The sequence below is a fragment of the Anguilla anguilla genome, chromosome 3, assembly GCF_013347855.1.
Source record: "Anguilla anguilla isolate fAngAng1 chromosome 3, fAngAng1.pri, whole genome shotgun sequence".
Taxonomy (NCBI): Eukaryota; Metazoa; Chordata; class Actinopteri; order Anguilliformes; family Anguillidae; genus Anguilla; species Anguilla anguilla.
This window is the reverse complement of record NC_049203.1, coordinates 23,676,051-23,700,559: the sequence shown is the minus strand read 5'-3', so window position 1 is coordinate 23,700,559 and position 24,509 is coordinate 23,676,051. Positions and strand designations below refer to the sequence as shown.

Genomic DNA, 24,509 nt, shown 5'->3' with positions numbered 1-24,509 from the left:
ACAGAAAACATGTAACAGTAATTATGTGTGAGAGTAACTGCCAAAGAATCACACAATTAGTATTTTATTATTATTATTATTATTATTATTAGTAGTAGTAGTAGTAGTAGTAGTAGTAGTAGTAGTAGTAGTCCTATTAATGTTAATATGAACACATATGATTTATATATTAGCAATGAAATGCTAATGTATAAATGATTAACTGACCTCAATCACGACCAGTGAGTAGCATCCATCTTAACAATAAACAGCAGCCATTTTGTGCCGAAATGGGGCCACACACTTGTAGGCAAAAGGACATAAACCATCCTATGCGATCATCACGCTACCAAGTCAGACCGTTAACTTTGAGTCTCCCTGCGTAGGTGCGGCTGTGTTGTGCAGCAGTCAGGGGCTTCATCTTCACAGAACATTTAGGTCACTTTCATGCCCCCGAATTCCCAGGGGAAAGGAGCATGGGAGGAGTCGGGCGGCTAGAAGTGGGGCATCTACAGACGCAGTCCTCCCTTCCCCTGCCACCGTGTCGCGCCGACTCCCCTCTCTCAGTCGTAGGGAAGATTCAGCTGGGCTCTGGGCATGGAGAGTCATCTCTCTTCCCGTTCGCCCTCAGGACCTGGCCAGGTGGAAGAGCCATCGGCGGAGCGTCCACTGTAACATGGTGAGGGAGAGAGAGGAGCACGAGCGCGCAGAGCTAGCCGGCGGGGGTAGCGCCAGGAAACCGGACACCCGCGTAGAGATGCAGGGGGGAGAAAGGTAAAGACACGCCCGTGCGGTGCGACGCACCTGGAGTCCTTTCGTTTGTCCTTGGCTCTCTGTCGCTTTTAAGCATCAGAGCGGCCGTTGCATCTACTGCCGCTGTAGTCTTCTTGAACCATGTTTCGTTGCTGCGAATGTGAATTTGGACCATGAATTTATTTTGAAATGTTTCGTGATGAGCCATGATGACTGGTAATGGTGACTGGAGGATGTGAGAGAGCAGAGGTGCGTCTCCCCTCTGCTGACAGAGTATGCTTGCATCTGTGGGTATATGTGTGTGTGTGTGTGTGTGTGTGTGTGTGTGTGTGAGCTGTATCTGTGTTTAAACTAGTAACACAAAGAAAATGAGAAAGTTGTATCTCTGCATGATAATTCCATTGTGAGTCCAAGGGTCTGCTGTAAAGGTGTAATCTAATAGTGCATCATACTCTCTTCACTGGTCTTCTCCGTTTCACCTATAGAGAAGCAGGCACTCCAGCTAGCCATAGGGCTGCCTCCTTTCACACGCCGCAGGCTATTGGCTTCAAGCTCCAGCCTCGTTCCATATCCCTGCCGCCCCGGAGCTACATCGCGAACAGCCCCTACGCACCAGCAGAGAGAGCGGTCACACCTCCCGCGATACCTCACTCCACCCAGGCGAGAACCAGCCAGGAGGCCTCCCTTAGCACCAGCAGCAGCAGCAGGTCCAGCATCGCTCACACCGACCGCACCAGAACCGACCTCAAAGGACGGACCGGCACCGGTCCTGACTTCCCGATCGGCGCCACCGCCGCCGGCCGAACCAGCAGTACCACCGTCGCCAACGTCACCGGCACCGCGCTCTCGGGCCGAACCGGCGCCTCTCTCCCCGACCTGCCGGGCCGGTTTCCAGCAGACCCGAGCAGCGGCGGCGCGGCTGAGGGAAGCGGCGCCGGCTCGGCTTACAAAGCCCCCGATCCGGGGCGCCCCATTGGCAGGCCGGCGCGAGAAAAGAGCCCCGGCCCTTCACAGAGTCTCCATTCAATGGATACAAAACCCACGGCTGCTCAGGTTACCGCCGCCTCTCTCCCCGGGAGCAGCCGGAGATCGGGTAGCTCGCGTCTCGCCTCCGTGGTCTCGCCCAGGCCTTTCGGGACCCAGTCCACCAAGATCTCCCCGGTTTCCCCAGCCTTCACCGTAAGTACCCCTCGATTCGGTCGGCAGGTTTTTTGGGTTTGCCGCTTCTCCTAGAACTTTCTAGAACTGCTTTTTCAAAATATCCAAAAGCCCAGGACTGAAATATAACTGTGTGCCATGTTCAGTTTGTCAGCCTCAGGTTACCTGTTTCTGCCCGATCCATTTACAGCTCATGTATAATGAAATGAACTGACTCTACATTCTGCCTACCATCCACTTAGTAAAACTGCAACTTCCATACAACTTGCCCATTTTTGCTCATGTTTAATCTTGGTTTGCTTATGTTTAATACACTACAAAAAATGTGTCGTATTTTGTTCTGTGTATGTTCTCTATGCTAAAATTACAGGAGAGTTTTCTAAACATCACTCCAGGACAGTAATAAAATAGCTATTTGTGCGAGCATTGGGATCACTTGATCGGTTTGGTATTTAAATGACACTGAATTTTAATGCACCTAGGGATGGAAGGGTTAGAATTCATGGCAAATGTCTCCCCCAGCACCTTGTGAACCCAAATTTTGAATGCAGTGAACAATGTGATTGACGACAGGATTTAGAAAAACACAGGGTTTGTTTTCTGCAGATGGACGATTCGTGCAGACGCTTCAACGGTGAGACAAACCTCTCGCAGAATTCCGAAATCGCCGACCACCAGCATCCGTTCCTGACCCCAGAGGATGAGGCGCGATCCCAGCCCGGCTCCATGCTGATAAACAATGAGGCAGAGCCAGGATCCGCCCCTTTTCAAAGTCCGTCTGTTTCATCCCGGCCCAGCTGTGACTCCTCTCATTCCAAAATGGCGTCCGCAGTCCCCTCTGCCTCAGGGGCCAGTTTTCCACAGGTGTGTGCCTGGAGGATCTTCCAGCTGTCACCTGTATTGCTCTCAATCCTACTGAGTCATGGCCCCTGAAGGGCTACAGTGTAGTAAAACAGTAATAAAACCTGCTGTTCACAGGTTGTAGGTTCAAATCTCAGGTGGGAAGTGCAAGGTACTTGACCTTTATTCCTCTGTATGAATTGAAAGCACATAAAAATGCAAGTTGTGCAATAACAGCATCTGATAAGAAAACAAATACGCAATTAACTGGCAACTCAACTGAGCAGTTGCACTTCTTTCTACATCAAAATTTTGTTTATTTATATATTTATTCAACTAGAAATATGTACAAAATACAACAAATCAAATAAGGAAGAAATATATACGCACAAATAAATAATCTACATTCACATGTGAAAAGAAGCTCAAACACTTGGTTGAGCTTCCAGTCAAAGGTCAATTAACCAACAAATTTTTGTTGAAGAAAAATGCAATTAAAATAATGAGAACCAGTGCACAGGACACCATCTTTCACTGGAATCAGTCTGCCCTGTGAGCAATGATGTGGAATGTGGAATGTGTTTCATCCTAATAGAATTTTTGTTTGAACACTACCATTATAAGGAGTCAGAAGTTCTCATAGCCTAATAGTTAATTTAGTCACAGAATTATTGCCCTTAACTTTTCCTAGCTCTTCAGCTGCCATAATGTAGCATGGAAGGCGCAACTGCTAAAGGTCTTCAATTTACTTAGAAGACAACAGCAGCCCTCTCCAGGACATGTGTGTCATTTTGAGCTGAGCATTTGTGTAGTACCATTCACACGTGTAATCTGTCAGTAATGTTACCTGTCCCTAATGCTTGGGGCATTGTGGGGAGATGTTCTCTGTGCGCACTCTAGCATGGTCTGTTGGTATGATGGCGGCATCGGATTCCCACAGGAAACAGTGACACCGTATCCTTAGGTGTCACCTTCTGTTTTTTTTTTTTTCAGACTCGTTACGAGGACATCAGAATCAGACTCAGCCAGAGAACAGACAGCACCCAGGACTTCGGCTTTCAGACCAGCTGGCAATCAACTGGGATTTTAATCAAATCCATTCAGCAAGGTAACGTTCTTTATTTCATTCTTTAAAGCTTGGAATTGGTTTAAACACGGTAGACAAATTAAATAGTGTTCTGTTCATATGTTTTATATAAAAACATTTGGCGAGTATTCTTTTTTTTAGAACGACAAAAGGGGTGCTTAATTCTGAGAAAGTGATGAAGTCAAACAGACAAAGGTATATAGTTTCCAGAACATTTGGAATAGAACAGTTGAACAATTTGCCATTGAAATATTAAAATAGCATTAAAATATGATCAAACGCCCCCGTGCTCTCGCTTCGACCCCCCCCCCCCCCCCCGCCCTGTTACCCTTTCTTGATAATCAATGGGAATTATTGACAGGACGGAGTAATTATTCTGAGTTCGGAACGAGGAATCCGCAGGGCGAAGGACAGTCCTTTGTGCGGGCGAGAGGCAGGCATCAGGTGTTTGCCGCTTCGCGAGAGGCCATGAATGATTAATTACCGCGGGGATAGGAACGTTCTCTTGCCCTGCTGGAAGTTGATAAGCTGAAACCCCCCCTGAGCTCGCCCGGGCCTCCAACCTGCGCGGCTTCGGTTCGGGGCCGACGTGTCATTACGTGTCGGAGGCCTCGTGTTTTTTACCGATCCTGCTTTTCGTCTCCACTTATAAACAGATACTGCGGCAGAATTAAGTGGCTGGAACCACTAGAAGCTACTCGCTGAGCGTTGCTGCTCTCTCCTTTGCTAACCGGGGGCTATTTCACAGCGGACGCCAAGCCTCTATCTAGGCCACATCCTTTTCTAGGTCATATTCTGATGATGAGCTTGTTACTCTTGCGCTGTGTTGAGCAGGAGAATTGGCCACTGGTATGTACAGTAATTTTGTATAGTGCACTTACTATATGAGCTGTAATGGAGTGTTTTACCATAACCATATTTGGAGAAGTAACATGAAAGGTCGTGCAAAAGGAAGACCAATCATACGAATAGAGTAGGTGGCATCTCTGGTGGCAGTGTTACAGAGGCGGAATTCATTTTGTCAGTAAATGTCCCTTGATGAGTTGTTTTCCAGTAATAACAAACATAGTAACAAGATAAAAATTATTTTCATTCGGCTGACTAATTAATTTAAAGAATATAATTCCCTTGTTGGGTGTTACTGTATCTTTATCTCTTTAGTTGTCATCATCAAAAAAAGCTAATCAGTGTGTTCTTGGTTTTTGTTATCTCTTTACCAATTTTTTGAACCCATGCCCATTCCACATGTATCCCACAAAGAACATCAACAAGTTCTCAAAATCCACCAATACATCTTAACCCATAGTTTGGGAAACATCTCAGTACTACAGTATACAGTATGGCACAATACACTATGCCATGTCTGCAGACTGAGAGAGTCTTGATGGAGCACTGTAGGGTTAAAAGTCCATTCTTCTCACCGTTAAAAATTTCCCATCAGTCCCCTAACCAGCAAGGAAAGACACTGTGATGTCACATGCCCTGGTTTGTTTTGTGGGCGCATAGGTAGCCCAGCGGAGCTCTGCCATCTGCAGGTGGGTGATGCGATCGTGGCGGTGGACGGCTGCAGGGTGTCTGAGATGAGCTGCGAGCAGTGGAAGGCCAGCCTGGACTCCGCCCTGCAGCAGGGAAGCCTGGTGTTGGATGTGCGGCGCAACGGAGAGAGCGGTGAGTCTCTGGACCTGGGCCTGGGGCTCTACAGTGACAGTCTCCCATTCAAAAGAAACGACCAGGTGACCTCTGACGAAGGGTCGAGACTGAGATGTCAATCTCAACGGGATGAATAAAGGAGAATTTTATATCTTTTTTTTATCCAGCGGATGCTCTGATGAAACAGTCAAGGGAGGAGTCAGGAGCTGTGTGACAAAATGTCATGCACCCAAATACATTCATTGATTTCCTACATGAAATCAATTTGCTCAGTGTTTATCAGCACACATTAAGTATTAACCATACCAGCTGTAGTTTCCTTCAGAACAGCTGGTACTGCCGAGTGGCCCAACCTGCTGGGACCCTGGGTTCCAGTGTGGTGATATGTGCCCCGTGGTCTGGTATTGAATCCTAACGGTGTTGGCATATTGATATAGACTATACTGTAGCATTGCCCAGGGCGAGAGGGTTTGAATCAATGGGATTGTTCTCGTCTCATTGACTATCACTGGGATTGTCCTGAAGTGGTGAACTCCCATCCAGTGACGGTGTAGCTCAGAGTGAAAGGAAGTGGGTGGAAGAACTGAGAGTGCGTACATCTCTGCGTTTTAGGACTTTGCAGCAGCAGTGAGATGGATGTATGGAGGCCACTGGGCAATTTAAATAGACTTTTTGAATATAAGTCCAAAACCAGCCAGAGTCAATTGTACCACTGTTTTGACTCTATTGATCATATCCTTGTATTGGAGAGTTACAGAACACTTTATTTGAGTTTAAAAATGGTTTCCTAATTTAGATTTTAGGTCCTTGTAATAGTGCACTTGCAACACTTGTTTAGTAAACTTGTGAAACTGACTTTAAGTTCTCCAACTTTTTCACTTGTGCATGGCTATCCAGCTGAGCTGATCACAAGCATGTCTAATCTGGGTGGAATATCACATATAAAGCCAGTTTCCAGGCACATTGCCCATTACAGTTTACATTGCATTAATGCTAGCATGTGATGGTGTCCGTATCTAGTATGCATACTGTAAATTTGCCTTTGTAACGGCTACTCTTCAGTACTGCAGCATCACCGTAAATTTGAAGCCAGCTCTGCAAGTCTGAGCTATTCCAATCTGTAAGTGATCAGAAGTGATCAAGTGGGAGGTGTATTTGCGAATTATTTCAATCCTTGCACGACATCTGATTCTTCTGCCCATGCCGATAGTATTGATCCAACACTTACAGGTTCCCCAGAACAGTACACAAATGCGAGCAATGAGGTCATCTCCTGTCCACCCTTGGAAGATGCTGTGAAATCATCTCACACATTCAATAGCCAGGCTATCACTGTGAGTATCACTGTCATTGCGTGTCAGACTCTCCAGAGAGTTTGTGTTAGCATGGTTTCAGGTTATGTGGTCATGGTACACTACATTGACTGAATGGAAAAATGCATTTTCGTTCCTTTACTAAGTTTATTTACATTGCTTGTTCAATACACAATATATAAAGCCCTTTACAAATATAATAACAATAAGAATGAAATTGAATTATATAAAAAATATGCATTGTGATATGGAAATACATAGATAATAAAAATAAATAAACAAATACAAATTGAACACACTTTAATGTGTTATATAGGTCAGTGAATCAGTGGAATATATTAGAATAGCTTGCTTTTTAAGTATTTGCACACACATAAAATGTAGCATATAGTCTATAGTCTTTCAGAAGAGAATAGCATGCAGTGTTGCTTTTTACAGGATGTGGATTCTAAAGACATGAATGGAAGATTCCATCCTGAATCTATGGAAAGCAAAGGTAATGAGCCATGTGTCTGGGTGTAATGAACGTCATTCTTGTCTGTAGAACCCAAATATTGTCTTTTTGGGTCTGTCCTTAATTTATTGTCTGGCAGTTTAATTATATAAACTTGTCCAGCATTAATTATTATCTTTATGGAAATATATCTGCTTTCTAATCTATCTAACATTTTCATACTCCTGTCTTTGGATTCAGCCTGTGTATTTCACTCTTTTTCTCATATTCTCTTTTCTTCCCTGTTTTAATTTCCTGTGTAGAATCACAGCCCCTTTCTTTGAAAAACTTAAAAAGGAGATCTGAGTTTTTTGAACAGCCAGGTAAAACTAGACCATCATACCACTGTTTCCAATGACATGTACTGGTCTTCGGTCACGTCTGAGACTCTAAAGTCAGGTCTTTCCTACCTTCACCTGATACAAAGAGCATGCACAGATGAAAGCAATATATCACAGAAACCTAATCCAATAAATCAGTAGTCCGTTAAATGGTGAAAGATACAAAGGAGGATACTACTTCAGAGTTTTCAGATGTTACCTTAGCCAGGAATTGTAGATGAAGTACTTGGTTCAAGGATTTGAGCTTCACTGTCTATACAAGTGGCATGTCACCATAATGCATCTGTTTTTCCATCAGGCTCACCTGGGTTTGCTGTCAGTTCATTGGTCTACCTTTGTGGTAAATGAAGCCATGTGTGCAGTGTGTTTTCCTGCGATTTGACATCATTTTTTTCTTGAAGATGATATTTAGACCATTGATAGTTTGACAAAGAGAAACAAAAGTATGATTCTGTTTCTGTGCACCCTGTTTTCTCATCTTCACTTCAGGCTTGGAGTAAAAAAAATAATTTGTATGAAGTGCGATGCTAGGTCTGTAGGTTATGTACAGTGCATCTGTTCCTGTCTGCATGGTGCGCAAGTGATGATAATGGTGTTATTGTGTATACTAATGGTCTGCACTTCTGAATGACCCATTACCATTCAGTTACTTTCACCCCTTCTGGTATATATCAATGATAGCACCTATTCAGTCTTCAATTTTTGCTGTGATGTAGCATGCTAAGAATTACATAAATTGCATAAACGGTGTTTGTTAGTATTTCTGCTGAATGGAAAGATGCTTTAGGTGACAGAATAAAAAAAGTAACTAGATGAATTTTTTTTTTCTGAACAAAGCTGGTCGTACCATAAAGACTTAACACATTAGTCTTGGTCTAAAATAGAGCCTTCTCCCATTGTACTTCCCCAAATTTTGATATTTTAATAACAAAAGGAATGACACCCTTTAATAGGACTGCAATTATCAGTTTCATCTAGGAACAATCAGTAAAATAAATTTGCCTGCAAGACATTACTTTCAAAGTAATCTGTCAGCTGCCAGGTCAAGGAACAGATAACTACAGTTTTCATTTTATTATTTTTTGAATGATATAGACCCATCACCCCCACCAATCAACACCCCCCCCCCACCCCCCCAAACTTTAGTTGCACCGTTCAGCCCATTAGTGAATGATACTCCTTCACAGAGCAAGGTTAATGATGTTAAATAATTAAATCCTGTCACTTCCATTACTTGTTTAAGTGCTGAACTTCATCAGTCATTGCATGATATGTCCACTGGAGAAGTCAACTGCCCAACCAGCTTACAGTTCTAGATTCATTAGCAGAGCAAGCTACAAATGATTTGGATTTAAACTGGCAGAACCCTATCTGCTGTTGTTTCTAATTGTTTGATCTCAAGCTCTACTTGACTGATTAATTACTTAATTTGTATTTTTATGTGCTTCTGTTGCTGGTGTAACCTGCATGGACTCATGTCTGCTGTGTTCCGACTCATCCAAAACTTAAGCAAACAGTGGGTGGATGAGTGCTACCATGTAAAAACTGGACTGATAACTCTTTCTTTTGTAGGCGGCTCCGAGTCTGCAATATCAGATGTAAGTACGTTCTTCTGTCATGTAACAGATAGACCAAGTCTAGTTCAAATCAAAACAGTGAGAACGGGCATGATAAGACAGCTGAGTTTAAGAAAGTAAAGATCACATGGTTCACATAAAAATGATGGATATCCAGTGGTGTACTGCACAATACTGTGCCATATCTGGAAACCATGAGATACTCTTAATGTTTCCATTACCAACAAAACCAGTTCTGGAATACAGTTCTGAAAAGTGAGAAATGTGCATAAAATACACAGAGCAAGTTTGGACAGGAAACTCTTGCTGCAGCTAATGGTTCTCATCAGCACATCACCACAATCAACCAATCACATACACACAACACAATTTTTCATACCCATCCAATCACATGCACACATTACCAATGGAGTGCCTTTTTTTAAAAAAAACAAACAGACAGATATCTCCAGTGCTGCAGATTTCCTGCACAGTTTTTGCATGCTTCGCTAGCTACTGCACATAAATTAACTAATCCTCCTCCATCCCAGCTACCACCTGTTGTTTGAATCTGATTTAAGGGGGATTCTGGTATTGCCCTTGTTTAGTTTGTAAGATGTACTGTATCAGGCTTCTTGTTAGATAGGGTAGTGACACTGGTGCATCCACTGTAGTACCTGAAGCAGATCCATTCAGTGCCAAACCAAAAATGTACTTACATATTCATTACAATTTTAAATCTAAATGCGTGAGTTCTCCTGACTGAACTATATATAGTCCCTGCTCTCAGTTATGATGTGACTCAACGGGGAGCCAAGTGGTCGGGCCACACATAATGTCGATCATTAACTAGCCAAATACAATCATAGAATATCAAGCAACTTAGGTGGAAAATATATTAGTGACTCATTTCAGGAGCCACCAGAGTTCCTGATTTGGAGTTCCTATACTTTGTGCAATAGCTAAAATTAAATTTCTGTTTCCATAACAATGAGTTGGAAGCATCTAGTCTTTAACTCTGGATTCAAAATGTGGTATGCTGTATCTTAGCGACAACAATAGTTATTGGCAGACATTCTAAAACTCAATAGCTCACTCTGAACAAAATATCTAATGAAAGTGTTTCAAAATAATTTTGAGTTGATAACGTTTTGATCTTAGCTGACCATTATACTGTATACACGTTGCTCTATCAATGATATGCATTTTTATACATAAAGCGCATGTAGTACTGATGCTAATTAGTACAATACAAGTCAACACTGCAAAGAAAGACCAGAGCAACATTAAACGTTTGGAAAGCCAGTGTGGAAAAAAAAAAAGTTGTAAATACAACCCGCTTACTGCTTTTATAGTTGTGGGTTAGTGATAAACTAACCAATTTTTGTAGCTACAAAATGAGACCTGACTTTATAAAAAAAGAAGTAATGTAAGTAACAGTTCCAGTGGATAAATGAGCAATTAAAATCCTTAAACTTTGTGCATTTTCACATTACATTAAAAACATTACCAAATGACCCACTGTACATTCCTGATACATTTTCATCTAGGAGGTTCTTTAATATTTAATGCTATTTGTCAAACTATAAAACTGGTGTGGTGCACCATTGGCATACCTGCATTATCTGAAGACCCGTATGAAATAAGACATTTTTCCCCCCTCCTTCAGATACGTATCCCCTCTATCAGCACCTCCTCTACCCGCCACTCCTGGGACCCACAGGAGGAGCGCAAGCGTCAGGAGAAATGGCAGCAGGAGCAGGAGCGTCTGCTGCAGGTATCTTGGAGACATCACCAGAGGCGGTCATGCTAGACTGGTCACTATCTTGTTTGTTTGAACTGGTTGATTGGTCTGCTTCAGCAGTCATCTGTAAACTCTGGTGGTCTATTTATAATGCTGGAGTTCTCAAGCAGAGTTTCCTCAGGCCAAGTATGCATACTCATTAGCTCTCTAGTGAATTCCCCATTGGCTTAAATGGCCTAATTATCTAACTTGCTGGGCACATTTAACACTTAGTTTTCCTAGCATTAGCAAATCTAGAGAGGCATTGTAAAAATAATGAAAAAATGCTAGCATGAATGTCAAGGATAAAACCCGAAGGTTTAATGTTTGATTCCTAGGAGGGATGCAGCTGTTAAATCCATTAGCAAGCTTCTTAAACTAAAAATTCACACAAAAACATGAAAAATGTACTTTTCATTTCAAATACTCCAGCTGCAAGAGGTTGTAAGAGCTCCTGTTTAATGCAAACGATACCCGTACATCAGCATTCATATACTTGGCTACTTGGCATAACATTTATGATTTCAAAATGAGTCATTTAAACACATGCAATTAGTGGTTGTCTGTCAGTTGAGCAGTTTGGTATGTAAATACAATGTTCCTACCTTTCAAACCATTTTCATGCTTCGCTCGATTGAAGCTCCCCTCATTCATTGCAGACTCTTTGCCTATTACATATCTGCGAGATGTTAATGAAATTCCTGATAATAAATGTATTAACCAAATTGGATAATGAATAATATTCACAGAGTACTACAACAACGATAAGTAACAACTTATGCATTTAGCAATGTGTGATGCATTTTTCCAGTAACCTAAATGGCTACTATAAATATTCCACTAAGTAAATAGACTCTGAATATGACTCTGAATATGAAATATGAATTTGTCTTATGGAGAAGTCTTTCTTACATCTTCAGTACAAACAAATTCCTGCATAACAGCCACTAAAGGTCTATCTTATTCATCTTTTACAGAGAAAGAGAGAATAAGGTTTTTTTTCTACGTCTACTGTTAATCACACTCTGTAGTCTTGGATGGGAAAGGCCATTTCAGAAAAGTGAGTTGCTGGTAACTATCGGCAGCATGTAACCAAGTTCCCACTTCAGTACAGTGTCTGACTGCAGTCCTTGCTGTTCTCTAGTTAAACTTGGCTGTTCTCAGCTCAGTACTAACTGACCCACATTCTCTCGAGTGAGACCATAACAGTTTCTTCTGCACACAGGAAAAATACAAACGTGACCAGCAGAAGCTGGAGGAGGAGTGGCGTCGAGCACAACAGGATGCTGTGAGAGAAAATTCTGGAAACCATGCGGAGGTAATGCTGCCATCACCCCAGAGCCCCTACCACCTGCTCAAGAAAGGCCAGTGTTTTGAGAGCTTAGAATAATAGGTAGTCATTTTGAAGTACCCAACAGAACTTTAAAAAAGTTTATGTTGTAACATAAATGGATTAACATTTATGTCACAAACATGTCATGTTTAGCTTTTTCATGTTTAGCTTTCTACAATTGAGAGGCTGGTTCATCATTTGTTCATTTGGAAATGTTCTATGACATATACAAGGGGAGGTCAGACATTTGCGAACAACTGTACACTTGTTAGTGGCAGTGTAGTATAATGTAAGGAACTGGTCTTGTAACCTAAATGTCACAGGATTGATTCCCAGGAAAATACAAGACTAGATGAGATCAAATAATGTACATTATCTGTTTTTATCTTAACTTTTTTTTAAGTGGATAGTGATTCAATATTAATTCAATCCCAGAAACACTTGGAGGTAGACACCAGAAGCCTCAGCCCCCTCTCCCCAGCATCTCCTCTGAGCCAAGCCACACCCCCTCCTTCTGAGGAACCCAGTCGACTGGAGGATGGCGATGACCTGGAAGAGACCCCACCCCAAGGGGCGGAGCCATGCAAGGAAGAGTTGGAGAGAATGGGACAGGGAGAGGAGTTGGGATTGCAGAGAAATTGTGAAGAGGTAGGGCAGCAGCCCAGACCAGAGGAAGAGGAGGAGAGAAAGATGTGCCAGCAAGTTACAGACACATGTCCCAGAGAGCAAGAAGGCAACCAGGAACAGGACCACTGGTGAGGAAGACTGACTGTCCATGCTAAAGGTGGCAAGTCCTTAACTCATTCAGTAAGCGCCGTGCATAGTTAGTGGGCCTGTCTTAAGATAGTGGGATAGTTAATCCCACTATCCACTAGAGGGCAACTTCTTGAGTTTGAATGAGGTTAAATGTATATGAACAGCTAACATACATCCCTGGTATTTATTTTAAATCTTTGAAATTCATAGTGTACAATTCTTCACAAAGTCACAAGGTCATGTTATAAGACACCAACTGCAGTTCCTTGCTGCAGTTACATCACTATGATTAAAACATCTAAGCAGCTTCCCTCCCTTCATGTTAACTCATTCTCTGCTATTATTTGCCATTCCCTGCTGCTTTGATTCAGGGGGGGAGGGTTTGCCAAAATCCACCCTGAGATTTCTCTCTCAGACAGGTGAGTATGGTAATACCATTCTGAATATGCTAATAATAGTAGTATTAATTTCCAAACATCACTAAACAGAGATCTAGCAGAGGGAACTTATGCACAGCCCTTCTTTCCAGCCACTGATATTTTGGAAGTAACGTTTTAAAATGCTCCATTCTCTGGTCTTTCAGTTTAATCATTTAGACCAAATAAATCCATTGTTTTTAACTGGTGATTGTGTTCATTTTAACTTATACCAACCCAACTGAGAGAAACACTCATTTTAAAACCTTGTTTCATAGTTAAAGCACTATTTTAGTCAGTTTCACCACTGTCCACATATCTGTTTGTTTATGTGTAATTTACGTTCATTCAGTTCTGTTTTTGATTTTCAGGGCAAAATCTAAATCTACTCCTGAGCTTGATGAAGTAGACAATCCAGAGGTTAAAGGTTAGTTTGTTGATTTATTTTATCAATTCTAACTGGCTTCCACAGGTACATATTTTTAATTCCATTGGTATCTAAAGCTCCAGTCCTGGAGTATCACAATGTCTGCTGGCATTTGTCGTGTTTCAGCATGTGTGTAAATGTTTTCATTGTTTGGCTGATGAGTCTACATACCACACACCTTATTTCCAAGGTCTTAAGAAACCTACTGACACAGCAGTGCTACAGATCTCCTCATCTAGGTGTCTTGACTCTCTCATCCCAGTGGTGGCAGTAGTGGGCAGCAGCAGTGCGAGTAAGCCAACCACCCCTCCGAACCAGGAGGCCCAGAAGAAGAAGAAGAAGAAGAACAGGCCTGTCTCCCAGGTGGAGATGGATCGGCTGCAGATCCTGGAGGAGATGAAGAAGAAGACTCAGCTCCTGACTGACTCCAGCTGGATACGCCAGCGTACCACCAACATCTACAAAGAGCCCATCCACCTGGGTGGGGGTATGAGGAGGTCAGCACCTGGAGTAGGAGTTGGACTAAGAGTAGCTGTAGTTGTAATGCTAGTAGAAGTGCTAGTATTATTATTAGTAGTAATAGTAGTAGTAGCAGTAGTAGTAGCAATAATAATGGTCATAGTTATAGTAGTAATAAACTAAGATCAAATACTTATTTTAATACTTCATATGCTGGTTAAATTTAGAATTTAGATTCCTGAAGAACCCTGGGACAATGAAACATGTAAATTACCAAAATGTATCATTTAATGAAAAAAATGTGTTTTGAGTATTGGCTCAAAAAAAGTATACAGTATGCTATTTTAAAACCTTCAGCAATCTACTGGAAATTAACTCGGGTCTGATTTGTGGGGAAGTGGGAAAGGTTGTTATGTAATGAAAATGAAGGATTTGGTCTATAGATCAACTGAGTTGGGCTTGTGAGTATTTTGGTTTCTGTTTTGTAAGTATGAGTCAGGTTTTAATGTGCGGGTCTCAATATTCATGTCCTGTGAAACTGGAGTGTGAAAACACCGGCTTCCTTGAATGCTTTTTCACAACGATGCAATCTCTCACACAGGTACGAGTCACTGGATAACCTGAACACTGCTCGCTCCTGGAGACAGTCTCCATGGCCGCCGAGCCCCGCCCCCTCCACCTCCAGCAGTGACCGTCCTCAATCCGCAGCCTCCAATTCTGCCTCCCCCCACAGCTACACCCGCTCTATCTCCTCCACTCTGCCCAGCTCCTTTTCCATGGGTTCTCTGAGGCAGAGCCCATGGTCCCAGCCCTCCCCCACGTCCCCGACCCCGCCTACCGCCCTTAACGAGGAATCTTCCCCTGAGCCTGAGCCCCGCCCCTCCTCTCAGCGCCCCAGCAGGTAATGCCCAATCAGATCCTGGTTTGGATGTGCCCTGTACACTTTCAAAAATTCTATTTAGAAATCCCACACAGTGTGTCTTATTATGTTTTCAATGTGACAATGAAGTAAACTACAGCATGCAGCAGACACTCTTATCCACAGCAACACACACAAATTACTTACAATCAGTTTATCCAGCTCAGTATTTTTATTGAAACAGATTACAGATTAAGCATTGTTCCTAAGGGTTCCTAACTGCAGTGCCCCAGCAGAGAATCAAACACAACTTTGGAGTTACAAGCCCAGGTCTTTAGTCGTTATACTATACTCCCAGCTCTATAAATAAGTGAAGCTTGCTTAGACACACAGTGTGTGGGAGTTTCTTTCATTTTCATTTACATATAATCCTCCAAGAACCTGTGGGTGGACTTACTCGGTGACAAAACACCCTCAGAATGAAAATACATGTGCTGCAATTTCACTTATTAATCATTGTGATTATGTAGTTAATCTTGATTAAAGAATACATAGTACAGTATCTGTTATCTGTGTACTTTGGGGTTCAGAATAGTGTTTGTGTGGGATGGGGCAGAAGGACAATTATAGAACATTATGGTTTTTTTTTCTTCAGTTAACAAATAGAAATTCTGTAGAATTGACTGAACTTGAAATTGATTTTTTTTCCCATCCTGGAACTTTGTTGTTTATTATTCCATAGTTTTTTTTTTTCTCTCTCTCTGATAAATATATTGTAAAAGTTAATTGCGCATTTCTACTTTTATACCCATTGGTCCATTCCTGAGCGAGCCATCTTTCCTCTGAGCTGCTCGATGGCTTGACCTCTTCTCTCCCATGTAGTTTGTAATGGGTGAGCGGAGCCGTTGAATGACCCCGCCTCCCCCAGTCACTAGCGTTCCGTTCTATAATCCAGGTCAGTCAGCGGCAGGAGGACGTGCAACCTCTGCGGAGCCCCTCTGGGGAGGGGCACGGCCATGCTCATCGAGTCCCTGGGGCTTTGTTTTCATTTGAGTTGTTTTAAGGTGAGGGGCGGGGCCAGGAGATGGAGCCCCGGCTCATCTAGGGAAGGCCAGACCGCCTGTGCTTCCTTACTAACCCCCTCCCGGGAATGCCTCGGGCAGAACCGATGCAACACATGAGGACTCTCACACTGCTCTCACTCATTTCAGTTCAGTTCATTTTGAAGCACATAGAAACTGGGACACAGGTTCTTAATCAGTACAAGTGCTAATGCTAAGCTGGTTCTCATCATGTTAGAATTAAAAGGAAGAGTTGTTGTTTTTTTTCCGCATTTTAACACCTTGGAAGGCAGTGCGAAAAATGTCTGTTCCAACATATCTGAGTCTTGTCACCAGATAATATTACAGACAGGCTTCACAACTCTTTGGACAATGAGGGTCACATTTCCCAACCAGAATGTGTCGTGTGGGCCTCAATGAGAAAAAGCATTTACACATAGAAATGCATGTGTCGATTGCAATATGGAAATATACAAATGTACTTTCCACATAATGTCATTTGAGTTGCACACTTATGTGGATTTGGCTGCAGGTTGAGAATCACTGGCTTAAAGACAGAAACGGGGGAAGGAGTGAAAACTGCAGATGGTGCTTTAGACGAAATGAAAAGGCACTCATCGGAGGAAGGAAGTGGAAAAATGTCATTTAAAAAATTGCTATATTCAATAGAAAATATCGGGTTAGAGCAGTTCAGACAGTCTTCTTGGTCTTCATGTGTTGCGTTCAATCTGTACCGCTCAGTCCCAGCCTTCTTCAGTGCCAAGGTGTCGTCCTTCATCAAAGACTCCTCCCTCTACAAACGTTCCATCTTCATCACTGGCTCAAGTGTAATCAAGTCCTCGGTTAGTGGGTTCTACTAGCTGGTGTCAGCTCAAGTTGAATCTAACTCTTTAACTCTGCAAATTTGTCCTCTCTCAGGCAAATGGGTCCTTGCTTGTTTTGGTGTCGATCGTGGGCTTTGAATGGCCCCAGTGGCTGATGGGTAATCTCTCTGTCTCACTGCGTTATCACTGTGGCTGGTGTGGTGGCTTGGGGCTCGCTGGGTCTTTTCCTGCTTCTAACAGAGGTGGTCGAGGGCTTGTAGGGGAAGCCTGCTCAGTTGTTTCCCTCTGCCTCACCGTTCCAGTGCTTCGACTGCAAGTCTGACCTCCGGGGAACAGAGCCTGGAGCTGGAACCGGAGCCGAAGTCAGACTGCGAAACCGGCAGCTCTACTGCCACTCCTGTTACGCCCGATTCTCTGGTGAGCAAATCTACATAACTGATAACAATGATAATAATAATAATAATAATAATAATAATAATAGTAGTAGTAGTTGTAGTAGCGGTGGTGGTATTAGTACATGTAGTAGTTGTAGCATTAAAACAGGAAGGCATTCCAAGATTTTTGCCAATAAATTGTGGTCGTTTAAAGTAACCACACATAAAATAAATTAAAAATGACCAAGTAAAGTGGGCAATGGAAATGATAAGAGTAAAACAGGTAAGACAGTAAAAATATCCGGAAACATAATTTTAATGAAAAAAATAAGGGTTTTAAAAAGGATTTGGTACTGTCTGTGATGCCCTAAATTTCCGGTAGAGAATTCCATAATTTGGGGGCCTGCACAGAGAATGCTTAGTCACCGTTGGTTTTTAAGTGGGTTTTAGGGACTGAAATAAAACCTTTTTCTGAAGATCTGAAGATCATTACATTTATTTAGTAGACACTGTCTATCCAAAGTGACTTATAACCAGAAGTAGGCCTATAGGCCAGTGAGTAACAGTGAAACAGACCAGGCCAGCAACACTAAAGACAGTGTGTGTTCGCACATTGCTAAAGCACTAAACTATAGAACCCAAAATCACATCTCATTATCATAAATACATAAGCTACTGTAACATAAGTGATACTACCCACACCATGACAACCACCAAATTAATTAGATAGCAAGTGTCAAGACAGGGATGGGAGAGGAGCCAATATGTAATCTTAAGACATGTTCAGTCAGTGGAAAGACAGGAACAGTCCATTTAAATTATGTAAAGCCCTTATCCACTGTGTATGCTAAAAGAAAACATAGCTATGACATATAATCATTCTTTGTTAAGAGCATGTTTTCTCAAGACCAGTCACAACCTTTCATTAGTGATCATATTTTGTGATTAGGGGACATGGTAAATCAGTATGTGTATTTGTCATGCAGCTTCAATGTATGTCTTAGCTGTATACATAAGAGGTTCAATCTGCTAAGAGTAATAGGCTGAGCGATTCATATTTTATGCTCAAGCACTTGACATATAGTAAAGGGTTTAAGTTTTTTTTTTTTTCTCCTTCTTTCAGATGGATTGCCCATCTCCATGTGATCTGACTACATTACTACAAGCTGAGGAAGAAGCTACAGATAGCACAAATGACTAATATGCTAAAGATACTGGCCACTGATTGTGTAAATCTGGTTAATGTGCAGGTCATAACACCGCAGGTGCAGATTGTATGGTACATTTTTTTATGGATGTGATGAATAAGGAGGTTTGTATCGGTATGTAGCGAATATATTGCCTGTACAGAATAAAGTGGTCCCTCGTGTATATGTAATGGAATTATATTAGACACAGTTACACAGTATATGCTTCATGCTTGTCTTACTGAAGAATAATTCTGGTAACTTCTATAGGTTGTATGATAGATTTTTGATTTGTGATGTTAAATTATTCCTATCAATTTATTTGAAAAAGAATATTTTGTTTCCCATTATTTACTCTCCACCCTTGTCTATTTTCTTGTAGAACTTATTGTCTTGAAATATTTCTTTGTAATTGTATAGATGATAAAATTGTGCCTTTTTGTGATGTGACATATAATTACTACAACCGAATAGAAATTTAAAATATACATATGAAGAACTCATGCATGATTAGGCAGCACTATTGTGGGCTGTTTTTTCATTGAGTTATTGCCTTTGATGTATTTTCAGAACAAGTATTTTAGCAGAGAATTGAGCAACATCATATATAGGACTGTTCAGTTAAGTAAGTGAATAAAATTACAAGATCTCCATGTTTTTGAAGGGTCTAATTTGAGACTTTGCTGATGCATCCAGCTCCCATAAATGCTTCCGTAATGAATTGTTCTGCATTATCTAAAGGTGAGACCAGCATGCATTGCTGTAGGTCATATCGGATGACTATAGCAAATGAAAATGGTTATAGGAATGGCTATTCCAAAGGCATGTGGTGCTGTGGCATTAATGGAAGGAATTTCAGTGAGGTATAAATAGAACAGCTTCACAGGACTTGATTGCTGTGCTTCACATGCATATCTCATTAACACAATATTTTTTTACTGATACCTTTTTACTGATATCTTCACATCATGTGTTCTTCATGTCAGATATTAATGTGTGTCCGGTTACATACTGTACATGAGAATAGGTTAACATCGAACCCACCTACAGCTGCAATTGCAGACGTTTTTAGTTCAAAAACAGCGTGTGCAATATCTTTAAAGAAATGTCTGCTTTCCAAATGTTCATTTCCAGATCCCTTTCCACAGAATACATGTAGCCATTTTAAACAATGGCATATTTTGACTAAAGCAGTTCAGAATAAGCGGTGGTGTTCAACAACACAACAGAAATGATCCCATGCTGAACTCGAAGTAACCTGTAATTTGCACAGCTCTGTTCCACATTGTGTAGCTTTAATACACACTGATCCCACTTGTATACAGCATGTATTTTCAGAGTGTACACAAATAGCTGGTGGTTTTCTGTACCACTAAAGAGAGCTGAAACCCATCCAAGTTTTTGCGGTTCGTATGGTCTGAATGTCGCCTTCCTGAACCCAGTCGCCAAAACTGTAAGACCACAAAATAATTATTGCATCTCCATTTCAAAATTGCTAAGGCATGGTTTTGCATAATGTCTGAGTTACTGCGTTGTGAAATCTTAGCTCTATCAAAACCTTATGTTTAGCAGATCACTGAACTTCTGGGAAACCAAATGATGGAACACAGACCTTTGTCTCACATATATATTTTTCCTTGTAAACACTCCTACTCCCTGGAGATTACTATTCGGTTTGTAGATTTTAAAATGGCAGACACAATTGTTTCTTTGCCAGATCTACACATAAATATTTACTTTTAGGATTTACTGTACTGACTCCCAGTCCATCATTTTGTTTTGTAGCAAAATGAAGAATGTTACAAAAGCACAGCCAGCGTGCCATAGACTACATTAACATGGACATATATTTTATATATAACTACCTATAAACAACTTTATCAGTTAGTTTTTTAATTTTTTAATTTTTTGGCTGTGGATGGACAGTATCAAAACATGACAGCAGGGGGCACTGTAACAATTTGTTGTGTGAGTGCAAGAGTGCTTAAACGTGTTAAACTAATCTTGCATGTAAAATGATCAATGGCCAAAACACCTCTCACCGTTCAGATCGTACTCAGCCACCCATATTTTTTTTTTACAAAGATGGCAAACTAAAAATATAGAATTTGTTGCAGTCATTATAAAAAACATAAGTTCTGGGTGACATATTTTTCACATTAGGATATGTTTATATTAGTGTGCCAGATTTCTCAGGCAAATTCTATTCCAATCACATATATAATTGTGATGGTTTGAATCTGACTGCGATCTCTTGTTAATTATCTGTCCCAGACTACGTTTCCATGGTAACCCTGTGGTATATGTTGAACGCAATGTCGCCGATAAAAGCTTTATTCAGGTTTATTACAAGATGAGGCAACACAGGGTGTCCAGGCAGAGCTTTGCCATGTGTCACATGACAAATGTCAAAGTCATTTGAATGAATCCCTGAGACCTGGGGCCTGTATCACAAAGCAAGGCCCTGTTTCACACACGTCACCTGAACAATCTAGGGTAGTTTGATGCATATCTGATAAAATTATCTCATTAAATTAAGTTAATTAAATGAAATAATGCTCTTCACATCATGCATGTGAATCACGATTTGATTAGTCAATCTAGGATGGAATCATCTCCAGTAACGGTAATAAAGGGAAGTTGAATCGCTCGCCGAAACCAGGATCACACCCCTAATACGGACATAAAGGAAGCTGGCGCTGCCCTTTGTGGGATCGCGTAACACGTCAAAATTGATGACTGTAATATTTTTCCAACTCCCATAATGTAACCTATGTTGTTGTTTTTAAAAGATTTTGTTCTGAGGTAGTAGATCAAAAATGTATGGCAACTCTGGAAAGGCCATATTTTTTCTCACCTCTAAAGACCAAGAACGCATCGAGGAAAAGCAATCCCAATTAGAAAATCAAACATACCTGAGGCGGTCAAAGTGGGAGAGGAGACCTGGGAGATAATTGCAGATAAATTAAATAGGTCTTGCCTATGTAAGAGAGCTTTCATTTAATTGCTTTCTGATAATGTCCCCTCGCTGAAACATTAAATTATATCATTTTTCAGCACATGTCTGAAGCAGCTACAAAACGAGCTGGCAGCGGTTCAAAGTTAAATCTAAAAATATACATTTTCAATTAATTTAATAGACATTTTTAACTAGGTAATGTACAAGTTAGTGGTTAACCTCAGGACATTTGTAAATGCTATGAAAACATTTATTTATTAGTGATTATTTAAATATTAGCATTGTGAAACCCTATTGCAATAGAAAGTGTCCTTGCATGGCCAGGAAATCTGATGAACACAATGATATGAGTGCGATGTAAACATTCCTGATTACTCAGTATAACCATGGCTTTAGGCCACTTATAGTTTCATTTCATTGGCTTTTCTCATTTTATTTCTTTTTTTTTTTTTCTCTGCCTTGTTTTAATTTCCTCATTCACTACTGTATTTATTGTGTAAACTTGTATCCTGCTTATTGGTTCTATTTTGCTTTTATTCTTGTCCTCAAACATAAAGCACTGTGTTGTATTTTATGCATGCAGCAAATGAACAAATAAAGTTTATTATTAGGCCTATATTTTCAAGGTCTCAAACGGCATATAAAAATGCACCAGTGCAAAGAAGCGAAGCTCAATGCATATATAGTATATCACTTTTAGGGCTCGCTTTGCTCTGAGTTGGCAATGTGCACCCCTATTAATTGCTGAAAGCAAATAATTGCCTTAAAAGAGTCCGTGCCTGAAAACATGTTGCCTTATAAATGCTCTTCTTACAATGGTGGCTAGTCCATCTACAAGAACCTAGCGTTCATTTCTGCTGTTGGTGTGTGTGTGTGTGTGTGTGTGTGCACATGTGTGTGTGTGTGTGTGTGTGATTTTGCCAGCTAGCTTAAGCATAAGGGCTTGGGCTTAAGACTCTGTTGCCCTGGTAACCAGTCTGGCAAAATTGTGAACTTGCTTTGTGAAACTGAATTTATCCCAAAATGTGAATCGGGTTAACGAAGTTAAATGACAATCCTGAAAGTAAAAAGAGAAGATGGGAGACTGTTTCTGGGAATGGATGGGATCCTGTGGCAGTTGGTGGGTGTGGAAACAAGGGAGGACAGAAATATTATTGTCCAATAATTGCATGGGGGTGATAAAAATGAAGCTCAGAATGTTTGTCTTGGTGATGTCTTAGATAAAAAAAAAAACAATGAAAGATATAGCTGATTGTAATTAAAATCAAACAGAATTGAACTCCAAAGCTGTCAAATTGTCCCATTATTAAACATTTGATCTTTATTTGCATACCAGCAAAGTTTCAAGATGACTAATGTACATAATTACAAAACTGACTATGTGTATACTAATGAATTAAACTCTGTAGATTCAAGAAATGAAAATATTTTAATAGCAGCGCATTTTTCAGAAGACATTGTAAAGCGGATATTAAGATCTTAATCTAAAAATATTTGAAAATAAAAGCCAATATATACAGCATGGTAAACCTCTGTAAACTATTATTGAATTCTTCACTAATGGCCTATAAAACTCTCATTTTAATTTTCCTGTTTCTTCAGGTCATGATCAAATGGTCTCCATCTCTCAATGGGTGCCTTCCATCACCTCCCTTCACTCCCCCACTACCACTTCTCCTACCTCAAAGTATGTGGAGGAAAGGAGTGGAGAAGACGAGTGGAGGAAATAAGAGAACGAGGAGGCGTGAAGAAAATTTGGACAGCTTATCTGCTTTTCTGTCATTAAAGCCGACAGCGACTATTGATGAAATATCCCTCTCATAAGCGTCTTCTTTTTTTTTTTTAAAGCCCACAAACAGTCCCATAGCCAGTCACAGATCTTACAGCCCTCTTAAAGCTGCAAAATAGTTTCAGGTACAAGTAGTTACATGTACAGTAGTCTGTACAAATGTGAACCTGGCATTGTGGTTTGTGTCGAGACACTAGTTAACATGCAATCAGCAACAATACATTAAAGTAAACGTCTTGCGATATATGCAAACAACAATTTACTGTAATTCCAAAAATCCCGATTGGCCTGACATCTGAACATAAAGAGCACTAATTCACCTCACATACTATAGTTATACTGTGACAGCCTACATTCTATTTCCAGTTCATTGCATTTCACATAGGCCAATACAGAAACATTTCCACAGATTAGTGAAACGAATGTTCACTTAAGCAACATGTCATATTCATTTAACACCATGCATTCAAGCAAATATAAAAACCTGCTTCCCTGTCTTAAATAGCTGAATTTGTTGGATTAGAGCCACAAAATTAACTGACATTTTGTTATCTGTTGTAGACAATATAGCCTTTGGGCAGGATGCTATGTGTGATAATAACCAACTGATAATACTACCCTCAATTTAAAAAACTGAAATTTAAAAAATCTATAAATTTGCAGAGCTATATTTTATCACAAGCTTTTCTCTCTCTATGTATCGTTCATGGAAACATCCTATGGGTGAGCATAATGGCTTGAACGCATCATGACACATGATTAACCCCTCCCATATACTTTAATTGAATGCATCGTTTGTCATTTTTTTATTTTGATAGCTATTTAGTCTAATGGCAGTAGGGAAGATATCCTCCGTAAGTGGATTTTTTTTAAATGCAAGAGGCGGAGAAGAGAAGCCATTGTGAAGAGGTTATATTTGAATGGTTATAACAGACAATTCCTGGTGGGGCCACTTTGTAATTCCCAATTCATACCACTGTTACTTTACCCCCTGTTGTTCCACTGCACATTCCCTAATGGCCATTTAAATTTTCTTCCCCACGATGCCAGCAGAGCTTTTGCCCTAAATTTCGAGAGTGCTGTCGTCTGGACTCCCCCATCACTGTGATCCA

At 40.9% G+C, this 24,509-nt stretch overlaps 1 protein-coding gene across 1 annotated transcript in view; it reads left to right on the top strand.

The window, feature by feature from the left end:
* LOC118222698 (LIM domain only protein 7-like) overlaps positions 1-19,302 on the top strand; it is a 36,179-nt gene extending 16,877 nt beyond the window's left edge. Inside the window, exons 9-26 of the mRNA XM_035408468.1 lie at positions 611-753; positions 1,218-1,911; positions 2,497-2,754; positions 3,724-3,838; positions 5,324-5,485; positions 6,698-6,801; positions 7,219-7,276; positions 7,537-7,596; positions 9,187-9,212; positions 10,840-10,947; positions 12,179-12,271; positions 12,722-13,041; positions 13,414-13,461; positions 13,830-13,885; positions 14,148-14,382; positions 14,946-15,245; positions 17,391-17,505; positions 18,586-19,302. Of these exons, the coding sequence (XP_035264359.1) occupies positions 611-753; positions 1,218-1,911; positions 2,497-2,754; positions 3,724-3,838; positions 5,324-5,485; positions 6,698-6,801; positions 7,219-7,276; positions 7,537-7,596; positions 9,187-9,212; positions 10,840-10,947; positions 12,179-12,271; positions 12,722-13,041; positions 13,414-13,461; positions 13,830-13,885; positions 14,148-14,382; positions 14,946-15,245; positions 17,391-17,505; positions 18,586-18,663 (2,973 nt within the window). The 3' untranslated portion in view covers positions 18,664-19,302. The remainder of the gene's footprint in view (positions 1-610; positions 754-1,217; positions 1,912-2,496; positions 2,755-3,723; positions 3,839-5,323; positions 5,486-6,697; positions 6,802-7,218; positions 7,277-7,536; positions 7,597-9,186; positions 9,213-10,839; positions 10,948-12,178; positions 12,272-12,721; positions 13,042-13,413; positions 13,462-13,829; positions 13,886-14,147; positions 14,383-14,945; positions 15,246-17,390; positions 17,506-18,585) is intronic.
* Positions 19,303-24,509: the final 5,207 nt, after the last annotated feature.